This window comes from Salmo salar, chromosome 05 (genome assembly GCF_965601325.2).
Source record: "Salmo salar chromosome 05, fSalSal1, whole genome shotgun sequence".
Taxonomy (NCBI): Eukaryota; Metazoa; Chordata; class Actinopteri; order Salmoniformes; family Salmonidae; genus Salmo; species Salmo salar.
The window spans coordinates 17,952,501-17,970,365 of NC_138295.1; the positions used below are offsets into that span (position 1 = coordinate 17,952,501).

General features: G+C 47.0%; 1 protein-coding gene across 5 annotated transcripts in view; it reads left to right on the forward strand.

The window, feature by feature from the left end:
• The window catches only part of macrod1 (mono-ADP ribosylhydrolase 1), a 114,030-nt gene extending 96,665 nt beyond the window's left edge, over nt 1-17,365 (forward strand). For 3 of the 5 annotated variants that reach the window (XM_014198900.3, XM_045717676.2, XM_014198902.3), the window contains 5 exons: nt 6,500-6,621; nt 6,704-6,734; nt 12,740-12,813; nt 14,185-14,266; nt 16,543-16,725. In XM_014198900.3, coding sequence (XP_014054375.1) covers nt 6,500-6,621; nt 6,704-6,734; nt 12,740-12,813; nt 14,185-14,266; nt 16,543-16,568 — 335 coding nt within the window. In that variant the 3' untranslated portion in view covers nt 16,569-16,725. 5 annotated transcript variants of the gene reach the window in all.
• Nucleotides 17,366-17,865: the final 500 nt, after the last annotated feature.

The following is a 17,865-nucleotide window of genomic DNA, read 5'->3' on the forward strand; positions in this document are numbered from 1 at the left end:
AGATGCATCGTGATATTGATAGTTGTGTATCGACTAAGGAGCCAGGGCGTAGGACTAAAGATGCGTCATGATATTGATAGTTGTGTATTGACTAAGGAGCCAGGGCGTAGGACTAAAGATGCATCATGATATTGATAGTTAGTTGTGTATTGACTAGGGAGCCAGGGTGTAGGACTAAACATGCATCATGATATTGATAGTTGTGTATTGACTAGGGAGCCAGGGCGTAGGACTAAAGATGCATCATGATATTGATAGTTAGTTGTGTATTGACTAAGGAGCCAGGGCGTAGGACTAAACATGCATCATGATATTGATAGTTGTGTATCGACTAAGGAGCCAGGGCGTAGGACTAAAGATGCGTCATGATATTGATAGTTGTGTATTGACTAAGGAGCCAGGGCGTAGGACCTAAGATGCGTCATGATATTGATAGTTAGTTGTGTATTGACTAAGGAGCCAGGGCGTAGGACTAAACATGCATCATGATATTGATAGTTAGTTGTGTATTGACTAAGGAGCCAGGGCGTAGGACTAAAGATGCATCATGATATTGATAGTTAGTTGTGTATTGACTAGGGAGCCAGGGCGTAGGACTAAAGATGCTTCATGATATTGATAGTTGTGTATTGACTAAGGAGCCAGGGCGTAGGACTAAAGATGCATCATGATATTGATGGTTAGTTGTGTATTGACTAGGGAGCCAGGGCGTAGGACTAAAGATGCATCATGATATTGATAGTTAGTTGTGTATTGACTAGGGAGCCAGGGCGTAGGACTAAAGATGCATCATGATATTGATAGTTGTGTATCGACTAAGGAGCCAGGGCGTAGGACTAAAGATGCATCATGATATTGATAGTTGTGTATTGACTAAGGAGCCAGGGCGTAGGACTAAAGATGCGTCATGATATTGATAGTTGTGTATTGACTAAGGAGCCAGGGCGTAGGACTAAAGATGCGTCATGATATTGATAGTTGTGTATTGACTAAGGAGCCAGGGCGTAGGACTAAAGATGCGTCATGATATTGATAGTTGTGTATTGACTAAGGAGCCAGGGCGTAGGACTAAAGATGCGTCTAAGATAGATCAATAATTCTTCTTTCTTCTTCGTGATAACGGTTCATCTAGCTAACAGCAGATCTGTTGCTCTTGGTGTTGCTTTGTACTGCAGGCTCCATACTGGGTGGTGGTGTTAATACATTCACTTAATTCATTCAATGTTCAAAAAGCGGTCTGGTGTGGTTCTGATAAAAGAAAGAGGGGAGTAGAAGAATGTATTTGAAGCTCTGTTTAGGAAAATGATGTCAGATCCTTTTATCATTGTGATTTTGTTCCTCTCCCCTGTTTCTCTCTCTCTGTCGGCCTGTCTCTTTCTGTCTCTCTCTCTGTCTCGCTCTCTGTCTCTCTCTCTCTCCGTCCCCCTGTTTCTCTCTCTCTGTCGGTCTGTCTCTTTCTGTCTCTCTCTCTGTCTCGCTCTCTGTCTCTCTCTCTCTCTCTCTCTCTCTCTGTCCCCCTGCTTCTCTCTCTGTGTCTCTCGGTCCCCCTGTCTCTCTCCGTCCCACTGTTTCTCTCTCTCTCTCTCTCTCTCTCTCTCTCGGTCCCCCTGTTTCTCTCTCTGTCTCTCTGTTTCTCTCTCTGTCTCTCTCTGTCCCACTGTTTCTCTCTCTGTATATCCCGGTCCCCCTGTTTCTCTCTCTGTATCTCTCGGTCCCCCTGTTTCTCGCTGTCTCTCTGTTTCTCTCTCTGTCTCTCTCCATCCCCCTGTTTCTCTGTCTCTCTCCATCCCCCTGTTTCTCTGTCTCTCTCCGTCCCCCTGTTTCTCTGTCTCTCTCCGTCCCCCTGTTTCTCTGTCTCTCTCCGTCCCCCTGTTTCTCTGTCTCTCTCCGTCCCCCTGTTTCTCTAGCTCTCTCTCTGTCTCTCTCCGTCCCCCTGTTTCTCTGTCTCTCTCCGTCCCCCTGTTTCTCTGTCTCTCTCCGTCCCCCTGTTTCTCTGTCTCTCTCCGTCCCCCTGTTTCTCTGTCTCTCTCCGTCCCCCTGTTTCTCTGTCTCTCTCCGTCCCCCTGTTTCTCTGTCTCTCTCCGTCCCCCTGCTTCTCTGTCTCTCTCCGTCCCCCTGTTTCTCTGTCTCTCTCCGTCCCCCTGTTTCTCTGTCTCTCTCCGTCCCCCTGTTTCTCTGTCTCTCTCCGTCCCCCTGTTTCTCTGTCTCTCTCCGTCCCCCTGTTTCTTTGTCTTCTCCATCCCCTGTTTCTTTGTCTCTCTCCATCCCCCTGTTTCTCTGTCTCTCTCCGTCCCCCTGTTTCTCTGTCTCTCTCCGCCCCCTGTTTCTCTGTCTCTCTCCGTCCCCCTGTTTCTCTATCTCTCTCTCTGTCTCTCTCCGTCCCCCTGTTTCTCTGTCTCTCTCCATCCCCCTGTTTCTCTATCTCTCTCTCTGTTTCTCTCCTCCCCCTGTTTCTCTGTCCTCTCCATCCCCCTGTTTCTCTATCTCTCTCTCTGTTTCTCTCCATCCCCCTGTTTCTCTATCTCTCTCTCTGTTTCTCTCCATCCCCCTGTTTCTCTATCTCTCTCTCTGTTTCTCTCCATCCCCCTGTTTCTCTATCTCTCTCTCTGTTTCTCTCCATCCCCCTGTTTATCTCTCTCTCTGTTTCTCTCCATCCCCCTGTCTCTCTGTCTCCAGTTGGATGGTTGTTTACAATAACTCCTCTCCTCAAGAGGGAACCGAGGGGCCCTCAGGGCTTTAAGGAATAGAACTGGGGCCTTTCTTTGTGCCAAAGCCTGGGCCTGGATTTAGTGCCCTTTCTGCTTCACTGAGCACGAACTGAGGCTTGACACCCAGAGGGTCGCCTGGAATGGGAGTTAAAAAGGAAAGAGACAGATGGGAGTGAAGAGAAAGGAAGGGAATGAGAGGATAGAGAAAGAGAGGTGGAGGAGGGACGGAAGTTTTTAATAAAAGGCAATCGCAGTGACTCTCAGGCATGAATTCAGAGTGTCCAGGACAGAGGGGAGGTGTCAGGGGGATGAAAGTAGAAGTGACACTTAACAGGTTGAATCACCAGGATAATAGGGGGGAATATGACACAAAGGAAAAGTAGGAGTGGGTGTTACAGGATCACGTGGTGTTCACTTTTCTTTTGGGTTCAGACTAGCATGACAACCAAGTATGAAAGAGGATGCACACACTCCTCACTCACTCACACTCTGAACTGTATTATCCATGCATGGTCAACTGTGTATCATGTCCAACCTTCTCCTCTCGTTCCCATCTCTCTCTCTCTCTCTCTCTCTCTCTCTCTCTCTCTCTCTCTCTCTCTCTCTTTCAGTAATATGTGCCTGACTCAGGTGATGTATGGGGAAACTAAACAAACAGAAAATCGATAATGTAAACAACAGTGGAGAGAGGCAGTAAATTACACCCCACAGAGAGCACTGTCTAACTGAGGTGAGGGAGGGAGGGAGGGAGGGAGGGAGGGAGGGAGGGAGGGAGGGAGGGAGGGAGGGAGGGTTGAGAGCGAGGGAGAAAGGGAAGTGTAGAAAGGAAGGATGGAGAAAGGGACGATTAAAGAGTAGAGAAGTAGTGCGGAAATTATAAATTGTAGTGAAAAACAAAGTAGAGAATTGTGTTTTTAGATTTTGAGAATAAAGAGAGTTGGACTATATGATGGGCTCAGACTCAGTGGAGTAGTGTGGTGGTGGCTCAGACTCAGTGGAGTAGTGTGGTGGTGACTCAGTGGAGTAGTGTGGTGATGGCTCAGACTCAGTGGAGTAGTGTGGTGGTGGCTCAGACTCAGTGGAGTAGTGTGGTGATGGCTCAGACTCAGTGGAGTAGTGTGGTGGTGGCTCAGACTCAGTGGAGTAGTGTGGTGGTGGCTCAGACTCAGTGGAGTAGTGTGGTGGTGGCTCAGACTCAGTGGAGTAGTGTGGTGGTGGCTCAGACTCAGTGGAGTAGTGTGGTGGTGGCTCAGACTCAGTGGAGTAGTGTGGTGGTGGCTCAGACTCAGTGGAGTAGTGTGGTGGTGACTCAGACTCAGTGGAGTAGTGTGGTGGTGGCTCAGACTCAGTGGAGTAGTGTGGTGGTGGCTCAGACTCAGTGGAGTAGTGTGGTGGTGGCTCAGACTCAGTGGAGTAGTGTGGTGGTGGCTCAGACTCAGTGGAGTAGTGTGGTGGTGGCTCAGACTCAGTGGAGTAGTGTGGTGGTGGCTCAGACTCAGTGGAGTAGTGTGGTGGTGGCTCAGACTCAGTGGAGTAGTGTGGTGATGGCTCAGACTCAGTGGAGTAGTGTGGTGGTGGCTCAGACTCAGTGGAGTAGTGTGGTGGTGGCTCAGACTCAGTGGAGTAGTGTGGTGGTGGCTCAGACTCAGTGGAGTAGTGTGGTGATGGCTCAGACTCAGTGGAGTAGTGTGGTGGTGGCTCAGACTCAGTGGAGTAGTGTGGTGGTGGCTCAGACTCAGTGGAGTAGTGTGGTGGTGGCTCAGACTCAGTGGAGTAGTGTGGTGGTGGCTCAGACTCAGTGGAGTAGTGTGGTGGTGGCTCAGACTCAGTGGAGTAGTGTGGCTCAGACTCAGTGGAGTAGTGTGGCTCAGACTCAGTGGAGTAGTGTGGCTCAGACTCAGTGGAGTAGTGTGGCTCAGACTCAGTGGAGTAGTGTGGCTCAGACTCAGTGGAGTAGTGTGGCTCAGACTCAGTGGAGTAGTGTGGTGGTGGCTCAGACTCAGTGGAGTAGTGTGGTGATGACTCAGTGGAGTAGTGTGGTGATGACTCAGTGGAGTAGTGTGGTGGTGACTCAGTGGAGTAGTGTGGTGGTGGCTCAGACTCAGTGGAGTAGTGTGGTGGTGACTCAGTGGAGTAGTGTGGTGGTGACTCAGTGGAGTAGTGTGGTGGTGGCTCAGACTCAGTGGAGTAGTGTGGTGGTGACTCAGACTCAGTGGAGTAGTGTGGTGGTGGCTCAGACTCAGTGGAGTAGTGTGGTGGTGGCTCAGACTCAGTGGAGTAGTGTGGTGGTGGCTCAGACTCAGTGGAGTAGTGTGGTGGTGGCTCAGACTCAGTGGAGTAGTGTGGTGGTGGCTCAGACTCAGTGGAGTAGTGTGGTGGTGGCTCAGACTCAGTGGAGTAGTGTGGTGGTGGCTCAGACTCAGTGGAGTAGTGTGGTGGTGGCTCAGACTCAGTGGAGTAGTGTGGTGGTGGCTCAGACTCAGTGGAGTAGTGTGGTGGTGGCTCAGACTCAGTGGAGTAGTGTGGTGGTGGCTCAGACTCAGTGGAGTAGTGTGGTGATGGCTCAGACTCAGTGGAGTAGTGTGGTGGTGGCTCAGACTCAGTAGAGTAGTGTGGTGGTGGCTCAGACTCAGTGGAGTAGTGTGGCTCAGACTCAGTGGAGTAGTGTGGTGGTGGCTCAGACTCAGTGGAGTAGTGTGGCTCAGACTCAGTGGAGTAGTGTGGCTCAGACTCAGTGGAGTAGTGTGGTGATGACTCAGTGGAGTAGTGTGGTGGTGACTCAGTGGAGTAGTGTGGTGGTGACTCAGTGGAGTAGTGTGGTGGTGGCTCAGACTCAGTGGAGTAGTGTGGTGGTGGCTCAGACTCAGTGGAGTAGTGTGGTGGTGGCTCAGACTCAGTGGAGTAGTGTGGTGGTGGCTCAGACTCAGTGGAGTAGTGTGGTGGTGGCTCAGACTCAGTGGAGTAGTGTGGTGGTGGCTCAGACTCAGTGGAGTAGTGTGGTGGTGGCTCAGGGGAGTAGTGTGGTGATGACTCAGTAGAGTAGTGTGGTGATGACTCAGTAGAGTAGTGTGGTGGTGACTCAGTGGAGTAGTGTGGTGGTGACTCAGTGGAGTAGTGTGGTGGTGACTCAGTGGAGTAGTGTGGTGGTGACTCAGTGGAGTAGTGTGGTGATGACTCAGTGGAGTAGTGTGGTGGTGACAGTCTGTGTTTCTGACATTTATCACTCTGACATGCAGATGGATAGCCACCATAAATGACCATATTCTGAACCTTGAGTTATGTTGGGCTTTTGTGATGGTTGACCTTTGTGTTACTAACAGAGACCCCCTCTAACCCACCCAGACCCCCAAAGGTCCCCTTGCTCTTGACTGAGGCTCAGTGCACAGAGCTAATGTACTCTGTGACAAGCCAGCCCAGAAGGAAAAGGGCTTTAGTGTAGTTATAGATTGATGCAGTGTTCCTGTCGGAATTGTGTTCAGAATACTAGAGTAGTACAGTTTGTTGATTGCAGTGTGCTATAAATGAACTTAATCTCGCTCTTCGTCTCTGTCATTCTCTCTCTGACTCTCTCTCTCTCTGACTCTCTCTCTCTGACTCTCTCTCTCTCTCTCTCTCTGACTCTCTCTCTCTCTCTCTGACTCTCTCTCTCTCTGACTCTCTCTCTCTGACTCTCTCTCGCTCTGACTCTCTCTCGCTCTGACTCTCTCTCTCTCTCTCTGACTCTCTCTCGCTCTGACTCTCTCTCGCTCTGACTCTCTCTCTATATATATATGTCTGTCTGTGTGTTCCAGATGTGATCCACACAGTGGGGCCCATAGCGATGGGGGAAGTGGGGGAGGAGGAGAGGAGCCGCCTCAGGGACTGCTACCGTCACAGCCTGCAGAAGGCCACTGATACCAAGCTACGCACTGTGGTGGGGGGGGGGGTGAGGGTTATTATCATCAATCAGTTTAAAATGTATTTTCTCTGTTTTACACTGTGTTTTATACCCCCAGGCGTTCCCTTGCATCTCCACTGGAATCTACGGTTAGTCAACAAAAGTGTTTGTCTGTGTGTGTTCTCTGTGTGTTGTTGTGTTTTCCAGCATCACTACTCAGCAGTTTACAGAGGGGTGAATTGAGTTCAGCACACTAGATATCAGTTTTCAGTAGAAAGAGGTTTCCAGATTAGGGGTTGAGATTAGACAGGCAGATTAACAGAGATTAGGGATGAGATGGTGTTAGCTGGGATGTAAATCCCTCCATTTGCTGCTGGCGAGTTTAGCGATGGCAGCGCTCCAAGACTCCCCAGGGTTTCTGACTAGTGTTCTTCACACAGAGCTCAGAGAAGGTCAACTCAATGAAACTGTCTCAATAAAGATATAGTTTAGAGCTAAATGCTGATTTGTGTGTTTTTACTCAATATTGTCAGCAATTGAATTGTAGCGGGAAGATGATTGAGGCAGTGAGAACATCCAAAGTTAGTGCGCTATATAGGGAATAGGTTGCCATTTGGGACTTAGGTAGATAAAAGTGAAGCAGAGAGGGGTAGAGAGTAGACAGCCACTCTGTTAGAAGAGAGTAGACAGCCACTCTGTTAGAAGAGAGTAGACAGCCAATCTGTTAGCAGAGAGAAGAAGAGAGAAGACAGCCACTCTGTTAGCAGAGAGAAGAAGAGAGTAGACAGCCACTCTGTTAGCAGAGAGAAGAAGAGAGTAGACAGCCACTCTGTTAGAAGAGAGTAGAAGAGAGTAGACAGCCACTCTGTTAGCAGAGAGAAGAAGAGAGTAGACAGCCACTCTGTTAGAAGAGAGAGGAAGAGAGTAGACAGCCACTCTGTTAGCAGAGAGAAGAAGAGAGTAGACAGCCACTCTGTTAGAAGAGAGAGGAAGAGAGTAGACAGCCACTCTGTTAGAAGAGAGTAGACAGCCACTCTGTTAGCAGAGAGAAGAGAGTAGACAGCCACTCTGTTAGAAGAGAGTAGACAGCCACTCTGTTAGCAGAGAGAAGAAGAGAGTAGACAGACACTCTGTTAGCAGAGAGAAGAAGAGAGTAGACAGCCACTCTGTTAGAAGAGAGTAGAAGAGAGTAGACAGCCACTCTGTTAGCAGAGAGAAGAAGAGAGTAGACAGCCACTCTGTTAGCAGAGAGAAGAAGAGAGTAGACAGCCACTCTGTTAGCAGAGAGAAGAAGAGAGTAGACAGCCACTCTGTTAGCAGAGAGAAGAAGAGAGTAGACAGCCACTCTGTTAGCAGAGAGAAGAAGAGAGTAGACAGCCACTCTGTTAGAAGAGAGAAGAAGAGAGTAGACAGCCACTCTGTTAGCAGAGAGAAGAAGAGAGTAGACAGCCACTCTGTTAGAAGAGAGAAGAAGAGAGTAGACAGCCACTCTGTTAGCAGAGAGAAGAAGAGAGTAGACAGCCACTCTGTTAGAAGAGAGAGGAAGAGAGTAGACAGCCACTCTGTTAGAAGAGAGAAGAAGAGAGTAGACAGCCACTCTGTTAGCAGAGAGAAGAAGAGAGTAGACAGCCACTCTGTTAGAAGAGAGAAGAAGAGAGTAGACAGCCACTCTGTTAGCAGAGAGAAGAAGAGAGTAGACAGCCACTCTGTTAGAAGAGAGAAGAAGAGAGTAGACAGCCACTCTGTTAGAAGAGAGTAGACAGCCACTCTGTTAGAAGAGAGAAGAAGAGAGTAGACAGCCACTCTGTTAGCAGAGAGAAGAAGAGAGTAGACAGCCACTCTGTTAGAAGAGAGAGGAAGAGAGTAGACAGCCACTCTGTTAGCAGAGAGAAGAAGAGAGTAGACAGCCACTCTGTTAGAAGAGAGAAGAAGAGAGTAGACAGCCACTCTGTTAGCAGAGAGAAGAAGAGAGTAGACAGCCACTCTGTTAGCAGAGAGAAGAAGAGAGTAGACAGCCACTCTGTTAGAAGAGAGAAGAAGAGAGTAGACAGCCACTCTGTTAGCAGAGAGAAGAAGAGAGTAGACAGCCACTCTGTTAGAAGAGAGAGGAAGAGAGTAGACAGCCACTCTGTTAGAAGAGAGAAGAAGAGAGTAGACAGCCACTCTGTTAGCAGAGAGAAGAAGAGAGTAGACAGCCACTCTGTTAGAAGAGAGAAGAAGAGAGTAGACAGCCACTCTGTTAGCAGAGAGAAGAAGAGAGTAGACAGCCACTCTGTTAGAAGAGAGAAGAAGAGAGTAGACAGCCACTCTGTTAGAAGAGAGTAGACAGCCACTCTGTTAGAAGAGAGAAGAAGAGAGTAGACAGCCACTCTGTTAGCAGAGAGAAGAAGAGAGTAGACAGCCACTCTGTTAGAAGAGAGAGGAAGAGAGTAGACAGCCACTCTGTTAGCAGAGAGAAGAAGAGAGTAGACAGCCACTCTGTTAGAAGAGAGAAGAAGAGAGTAGACAGCCACTCTGTTAGCAGAGAGAAGAAGAGAGTAGACAGCCACTCTGTTAGAAGAGAGAAGAAGAGAGTAGACAGCCACTCTGTTAGCAGAGAGAAGAAGAGAGTAGACAGCCACTCTGTTAGAAGAGAGAGGAAGAGAGTAGACAGCCACTCTGTTAGAAGAGAGAAGAAGAGAGTAGACAGCCACTCTGTTAGCAGAGAGAAGAAGAGAGTAGACAGCCACTCTGTTAGCAGAGAGAAGAAGAGAGTAGACAGCCACTCTGTTAGCAGAGAGAAGAAGAGAGTAGACAGCCACTCTGTTAGCAGAGAGAAGAAGAGAGTAGACAGCCACTCTGTTAGAAGAGAGAAGAAGAGAGTAGACAGCCACTCTGTTAGCAGAGAGAAGAAGAGAGTAGACAGCCACTCTGTTAGAAGAGAGAAGAAGAGAGTAGACAGCCACTCTGTTAGCAGAGAGAAGAAGAGAGTAGACAGCCACTCTGTTAGAAGAGAGAGGAAGAGAGTAGACAGCCACTCTGTTAGAAGAGAGAAGAAGAGAGTAGACAGCCACTCTGTTAGCAGAGAGAAGAAGAGAGTAGACAGCCACTCTGTTAGAAGAGAGAAGAAGAGAGTAGACAGCCACTCTGTTAGCAGAGAGAAGAAGAGAGTAGACAGCCACTCTGTTAGAAGAGAGAAGAAGAGAGTAGACAGCCACTCTGTTAGAAGAGAGTAGACAGCCACTCTGTTAGAAGAGAGAAGAAGAGAGTAGACAGCCACTCTGTTAGCAGAGAGAAGAAGAGAGTAGACAGCCACTCTGTTAGAAGAGAGAGGAAGAGAGTAGACAGCCACTCTGTTAGCAGAGAGAAGAAGAGAGTAGACAGCCACTCTGTTAGAAGAGAGAAGAAGAGAGTAGACAGCCACTCTGTTAGCAGAGAGAAGAAGAGAGTAGACAGCCACTCTGTTAGCAGAGAGAAGAAGAGAGTAGACAGCCACTCTGTTAGAAGAGAGAAGAAGAGAGTAGACAGCCACTCTGTTAGCAGAGAGAAGAAGAGAGTAGACAGCCACTCTGTTAGAAGAGAGAGGAAGAGAGTAGACAGCCACTCTGTTAGAAGAGAGAAGAAGAGAGTAGACAGCCACTCTGTTAGCAGAGAGAAGAAGAGAGTAGACAGCCACTCTGTTAGAAGAGAGAAGAAGAGAGTAGACAGCCACTCTGTTAGCAGAGAGAAGAAGAGAGTAGACAGCCACTCTGTTAGAAGAGAGAAGAAGAGAGTAGACAGCCACTCTGTTAGAAGAGAGTAGACAGCCACTCTGTTAGAAGAGAGAAGAAGAGAGTAGACAGCCACTCTGTTAGCAGAGAGAAGAAGAGAGTAGACAGCCACTCTGTTAGAAGAGAGAGGAAGAGAGTAGACAGCCACTCTGTTAGCAGAGAGAAGAAGAGAGTAGACAGCCACTCTGTTAGAAGAGAGAAGAAGAGAGTAGACAGCCACTCTGTTAGCAGAGAGAAGAAGAGAGTAGACAGCCACTCTGTTAGAAGAGAGAAGAAGAGAGTAGACAGCCACTCTGTTAGCAGAGAGAAGAAGAGAGTAGACAGCCACTCTGTTAGAAGAGAGAGGAAGAGAGTAGACAGCCACTCTGTTAGAAGAGAGAAGAAGAGAGTAGACAGCCACTCTGTTAGCAGAGAGAAGAAGAGAGTAGACAGCCACTCTGTTAGCAGAGAGAAGAAGAGAGTAGACAGCCACTCTGTTAGCAGAGAGAAGAAGAGAGTAGACAGCCACTCTGTTAGAAGAGAGAAGAAGAGAGTAGACAGCCACTCTGTTAGAAGAGAGTAGACAGCCACTCTGTTAGAAGAGAGAAGAAGAGAGTAGACAGCCACTCTGTTAGCAGAGAGAAGAAGAGAGTAGACAGCCACTCTGTTAGAAGAGAGAAGAAGAGAGTAGACAGCCACTCTGTTAGCAGAGAGAAGAAGAGAGTAGACAGCCACTCTGTTAGCAGAGAGAAGAAGAGAGTAGACAGCCACTCTGTTAGAAGAGAGTAGACAGCCACTCTGTTAGCAGAGAGAAGAAGAGAGTAGACAGACACTCTGTTAGCAGAGAGAAGAAGAGAGTAGACAGCCACTCTGTTAGAAGAGCGTAGACAGCCACTCTGTTAGCAGAGAGAAGAGAGTAGACAGCCACTCTGTTAGAAGAGAGTAGAAGAGAGTAGACAGCCACTCTGTTAGCAGAGAGAAGAAGAGAGTAGACAGCCACTCTGTTAGCAGAGAGAAGAAGAGAGTAGACAGCCACTCTGTTAGCAGAGAGAAGAAGAGAGTAGACAGCCACTCTGTTAGCAGAGAGAAGAAGAGAGTAGACAGCCACTCTGTTAGCAGAGAGAAGAAGAGAGTAGACAGCCACTCTGTTAGCAGAGAGTAGACAGCCACTCTGTTAGCAGAGAGAAGAAGAGAGTAGACAGCCACTCTGTTAGCAGAGAGAAGAAGAGAGTAGACAGCCACTCTGTTAGCAGAGAGAAGAAGAGAGTAGACAGCCACTCTGTTAGCAGAGAGAGGAAGAGAGTAGACAGCCACTCTGTTAGCAGAGAGAAGAAGAGAGTAGACAGCCACTCTGTTAGCAGAGAGAAGAAGAGAGTAGACAGCCACTCTGTTAGCAGAGAGAAGAAGAGAGTAGACAGCCACTCTGTTAGCAGAGAGAGGAAGAGAGTAGACAGCCACTCTGTTAGAAGAGAGTAGACAGCCACTCTGTTAGCAGAGAGAAGAAGAGAGTAGACAGCCACTCTGTTAGAAGAGAGAGGAAGAGAGTAGACAGCCACTCTGTTAGAAGAGAGTAGACAGCCACTCTGTTAGCAGAGAGAAGAAGAGAGTAGACAGCCACTCTGTTAGAAGAGAGTAGACAGCCACTCTGTTAGCAGAGAGAAGAAGAGAGTAGACAGCCACTCTGTTAGCAGAGAGAAGAAGAGAGTAGACAGCCACTCTGTTAGAAGAGAGTAGAAGAGAGTAGACAGCCACTCTGTTAGCAGAGAGAAGAAGAGAGTAGACAGCCACTCTGTTAGAAGAGAGTAGAAGAGAGTAGACAGCCACTCTGTTAGCAGAGAGAAGAAGAGAGTAGACAGCCACTCTGTTAGCAGAGAGAAGAAGAGAGTAGACAGCCACTCTGTTAGAAGAGAGAGGAAGAGAGTAGACAGCCACTCTGTTAGCAGAGAGAAGAAGAGAGTAGACAGCCACTCTGTTAGAAGAGAGAAGAAGAGAGTAGACAGCCACTCTGTTAGCTGGTCCGAACAAATGGGTGTTTCTCTAATTGTATTGATTCTACAGAGATCTTGGCCACCCATAACACAGTGCTCTTGGCCACCCATAACACAGTGCTCTTGGCCACCCATAACACAGTGCTCTTGGCCACCCATAACACAGTGCTCTTGGCCACCCATAACACAGTGCTCTTGGCCACCCATAACACAGTGCTCTTGGCCACCCATAACACAGTGCTCTTGGCCACCCATAACACAGTGCTCTTGGCCACCCATAACACAGTGCTCTTGGCCACCCATAACACAGTGCTCTTGGCAACCCATAACACAGTGCTCTTGGCCACCCATAACACAGTGCTCTTGGCCACCCATAACACAGTGCTCTTGGCCACGTGCACACCCCAGTAATTGGTGTGTGTCTGTGTTTGTGTCTAGGATACCCACCTGAGCAGGCTGTGCACGTCGCGTTGGAGACTGTCAGGAAGTACCTGGATGAACACCATGAGAAGGTGTGTGTGCTCTTGTTTGTGTGTGTGTGTGTGTGTGTGTGTGTGTGTCTAATTAAAAAACAAAATCCTTTCCTTCTGGTTTTCTGTCTCACAGCTGTTGTTTTTTGTTTTCTGGAGAGAGTCAGGAGAGGGCGGACTGCGACAACACACACACACACACACACACACACACACACTCGTGGCTAAGGCTGTGTTTTAATTGGCTCCTGACGGGCTTAGAGGACTAGTACACACCTTTTCCTGACAGAAGACAGAAGAGGGAAAAGAGGAATAAATGACTGGAGGGAAGTTAGTCTGTCGCCTGTCTGTTATCTTTACTATCTTCTTCTTCATCACTCACTCCTTCCTCCTCTACTCTTCCTCCTCTACTCTTCCTCCTCTACTCTTCCTCCTCTACTCTTCCTCCTCTACTCTTCCTCCTCTACTCTTCCTCCTCTACTCTTCCTCCAGTTTAAACTATTTTTGTGATCAATTATTTATTACTTTTTTTAGTTATACTAGTTGACACAACACAACAGCATGAGATATCTACATATTAAACCAAAACAAAAAGGAAGTCCCTAAATTCATAGTACTAAAAAGATTTCCTATTTTGACCTCCAGATTCTGATGTATTGTCAATGTTCCTGTGCATTCTCCCAGCGTCCATACATCTGTCTGTTTTTACCTGATGCCAATAACATCTGCTTCCTACCAAACCCTATGATATATACTGTATAGATAATGATGGCTTCTGCTGGATCTGTGGCGTAATTGTAGTGGCGTGAACCAGCATCCAGCTCTGCTCCAGTCCAAACACTGACTTCATGAGGATGTAAAGGGATGGGAGGGTCCACTGCCAGCCGCAGGGTACCTGGCTTATAGAAGTCACTGCTGGTTATTATTAACACGGTTGTTCTGATATCGTAGAGCTCTTTTCTCTGGGCTGATGAAGACATAGCCCGGACTTACAGTCTTTAGCATTAGATCAGCTTTATTCTACAGTTATACCAGCGGTAGATAACAGCCCGTAAGCCCATCCAATCTTTTTGTTGTTGTTGAGGAGGTAATTATTATTTTGGGTTAAATAAAACTCCAGGCCACTGTTGAAAGTCTAAAACTTGATAGAAAGTAGGTAGAAATACTAATGGACCTATACATTTTCAAATAACTGCTCTTTTTCTGACGAACAAATTGTTCCAAAAAGAAAATCAGTGCTGCCCTCCGCTGAATTTTGAAATCCTGCTGTGGCCCTCGAGACAAAATGATGGTCTTCCGCTTATTTATACGGGTGTGTGTGTGTGTGTGTGTGTGTGTGTGTGTGTGTGTGTGTGTGTGTGTGTGTGTGTGTGTGTGTGTGTGTGTGTGTGTGTGTGTGTGTGTGTGATACAGCTGGACAGAGTCATCTTTTGTGTGTTCCTGCCCACTGATAAGGAGCTGTACCTGAAAAACCTCCCTCTCTACTTCCCTTCCGGTGAGTCAACACACACACACACACACACACACACACACAGTAACACCATACATATCCTACACAGCCAAATCATCACCTCTGACTCATTTGACACCAGTGGGAGTAGCTTGTAGTTTACACTGGTTTGCTCTGGTAACACCACTCCATGTAAAAGGACTTGTCAGGATGGCTCCATACCTGGAGCTATGGTACTGACAGGTCTCTTAGCCAATCATCTCTCTTTACCCCTTATCTTTGTACCCGCCCTTAGCCTGCTGATCAGAGCGCCCTGTTCGAACACAGGTAACACGCATGGTGTGGAGTAGAGATGTGTCATGTGTGTCGCTAGCTGTAGCTATGGCAACGATGGTAGTTTTGCTATCAAGGGTCTGACAGTGATTGAACTGATGGTGCTGTGGTGTTTGTGGAACCCATCTGTAGTTTCCTAACTCCTAACCTAGACCCTTTCCTAGCCAACTGACAATGTAGCAGACTGTACAAATTGTGCTGTGCTAGTATCTTAGACGAAATCTAACCAAGGATCCCCATAGGTTAAGGATAGCTTTAAGGTGAATGTTCGCTGTTCAAACTGACTGTGTGGAATATTGTACTTGTCTTTTCCTGTGAGAGATGTATGGTGTGATCCTGGTTGAATGACTGTGGTTAACCCTCTCAGCCCTGCTTGTGTTGACAGATATTGCTCTCACAGTATAATGCATTATGTATATTACACTGAACTAAAATATTAACGCAACATGCAACAATTTCAAAGATTTTACTGAGTTAAGGTTCATATAAGGAAATCAGTCAATTTAAATAAATTCATTAGGCTCTAATCTAGGGATTTCACAGGACTGGTAATACAGATATGCATCTGTTGGTCACAGATACTTTTTTAAAAAAGTATGGGCGTGGATCAGAAAACGTGTCGGTATCTGGTGTGACCACCATTTGTCTCATGCAGCATTACACATCTCCTTCTCATAGAGTTGATCAGGCTGTTGATTGTGGCCTGTGGAATGTTGTCCCACTCTTCTTCAATGGCTGTGCGAAGTTCCTGGATATTGGTGGGAACTGGAACACGCTGTCGTACACGTCGATCCAGAGCATCCCAAACATGCTGAATGGGTGACATGTCTGGTGAGTATGCAGGCCATGGAAGAACTGGGACATTTTCAGCTTCCAGGAATTGTGTACAGATCCTTGTGACATGGGGCCATGGCTTATCATGCTGAAACATGAGGTGATGGCGACGGATGAATGGCACGACAATGGGCCTCAGGATCTCGTCACGGTATCTCTGTGCATTCAGATTGCCATAGATAAAATGCTATTGTATTTGTTGTCCGTAGCTCATGCCTGCTCATAATATTACCCCACCGCCACCATGGGGCACTCTGTTCACTACGTTGACATCAGCAAACTGCTCGCCCACACTACACCATCTGACCAGTACAGTTGAAATCGGGATTCATCCGGGAAGAGCACACTTCTCCAGCATGCCAGTGGTCATCGTAGATGAGCATTTGCCCACTGAAATCGGTTACAACGCCAAACTGCAGTCAGGTCAAGACCGTGTTGAGGACAACGAGCATGCAGATGAGCTTCCCTGAGTCGGTTTCTGACAGTTTTTGCAGAAATTCTTTGGTTGTGCAAACCCACAGTTTCATCAGCTGTCCGGGTGGCTGGTGTCAAACGAGCCCGCAGGTGAAGAAGCCGGATGTGGAGGTCCTGGGCTGACGTGGTTACACGTGGTCTGCGGTTGTGAGGCCGGTTCGACGTTCTGCCAAATTCTCTAAAACGACATTGGAGGCGGCTTATGGTAGAGAAATGAAGATTAAATTATCTGGCAACATCTCTGATGGACATTCCTGCAGTTATCTTGCCAATTGCACGTTCCCTCAAAACTTGTCTTCTGTGGCATTGTGTTTTAGTGGACTTTTATTGTCCCCAGAACAAGGTGCACCTGTGTAATGATCATGCTGTTTAATCAGCTTCTTAATATTCCACACCTGTCAGGTGGATGGATTATCTTGGCAAAGGAGAAATACTCACTAACAGAGTACAAAAGATGAGAAAAATAAGCTTTTTATGCATATGGAACATTTCTGTGCTCTTTTATTTCAGCTCATGAAACATGGGACCAACACTTTACATGTTGCGTTTATATTTTTGTTCAGTGTGTATATATATATATGTATATATATATATATGTCTTACAACATGTTGTGTTATATCTAGTCATGGCTACTGAATTTCACAGGTTTCTGATGCACCTTGTTCTGTTTTTCCCTTAGGCTCACCTGTGAAGAGTAAACTCTGAAAGAGAGACGTGTGGAGTTGTGCAATATGCTCCTCCTCTTCCTCCTCTTCCTCCTCTTCCTTTCCCCCCACTGGCTCTGCACTAGAGAAGACCTGGGTGCATATCTTAACGCTGGATGAATGTCTAGAACTGAATAAACTGCTTTATTATCAATGAACCTCAGGCTTCTGACCAAACTCATCTGACGAGCTGTTTGTACATGTTTGAATAATGAGATGTTGGGAACTTTGTGTGTGTGGGAACCAGAAGTCCCCACAAGAATAGTAAACAAACAACAATTTGACCATCTGGGGACATTTTGTTAGTCCCCACAGGGTCAAATGCTATTTCTAGGGGGTTTAGAATTAGTGTCAGGAGCTAGAGTTAAGGGTAGGTTTTGGGAAAATAGGTTTTTGAATGAGACTGAATTGTGTGTCCCCACAAGGTTAGCTGTACAAGAGTGTTTGTGTGTGGAGAAGAAGAAGCTAATTAAAAGAGATCACAGAGGATTACGTGTTGGCATTTTGGGGGATTGGATTGGATTCACTGAGTTTGTCAGGTGGGACCACTCCCAGTGAGTCCTTTCGTCTTTAGTGTGCGTGTGTGTGCGTACGTGCGTTTGAGTGTGTACGTTTGTGTGTCTGACTGAGTGCGACTGCCTACCTGAAAATGTGTGTTGTCATTCTCAGACAGACCAGGTGGTGGTTTGTTTGTTCCTGTCACCCCACCCTGTGCTCCCGCTTTCATGTTTAGACAATTTTCTTTATTGATTTTCACATTTTCACAATAGCACAAAAATAAATAATCAATGCTGACAAGAAGCCCCAGCTATCATTACAACTCTCCTAATGTCACTAGCTGTCTGAATATTTATTTTAGCTAAGGTAGAGATGGAGGTAGGGAAAAGACATAAGAATTGGGGATCGAGGGAAGAGGTAACTGGAAGGAGGTGAGAAGAGAGAGATACATTTTTTTATAAGCAGATGGACGAGGGTGAGAGAGACAGGGATAAAAAGAGAGTGAGACTCATTATCCCCAACCAAATGCTTGCTTAGGAGCCCTTCCCAAACGATGCAGAGTTATATACAGGAAGTACCAGATCAATGTGGAGCTATATACAGGAAGTACCAGATCAATGTGGAGCTTTATACAGGGAGTACCAGATCAATGTGGAGCTATATACAGGGAGTACCAGATCAATGTGGAGCTATATACAGGGAGTAACACATCAATGCTATACACAGGGAGTACCAGACCAATGTGGAGATATATACAACATTTTTAACATTTTTTTGTCATTTAGCAGATGCTCTTATCC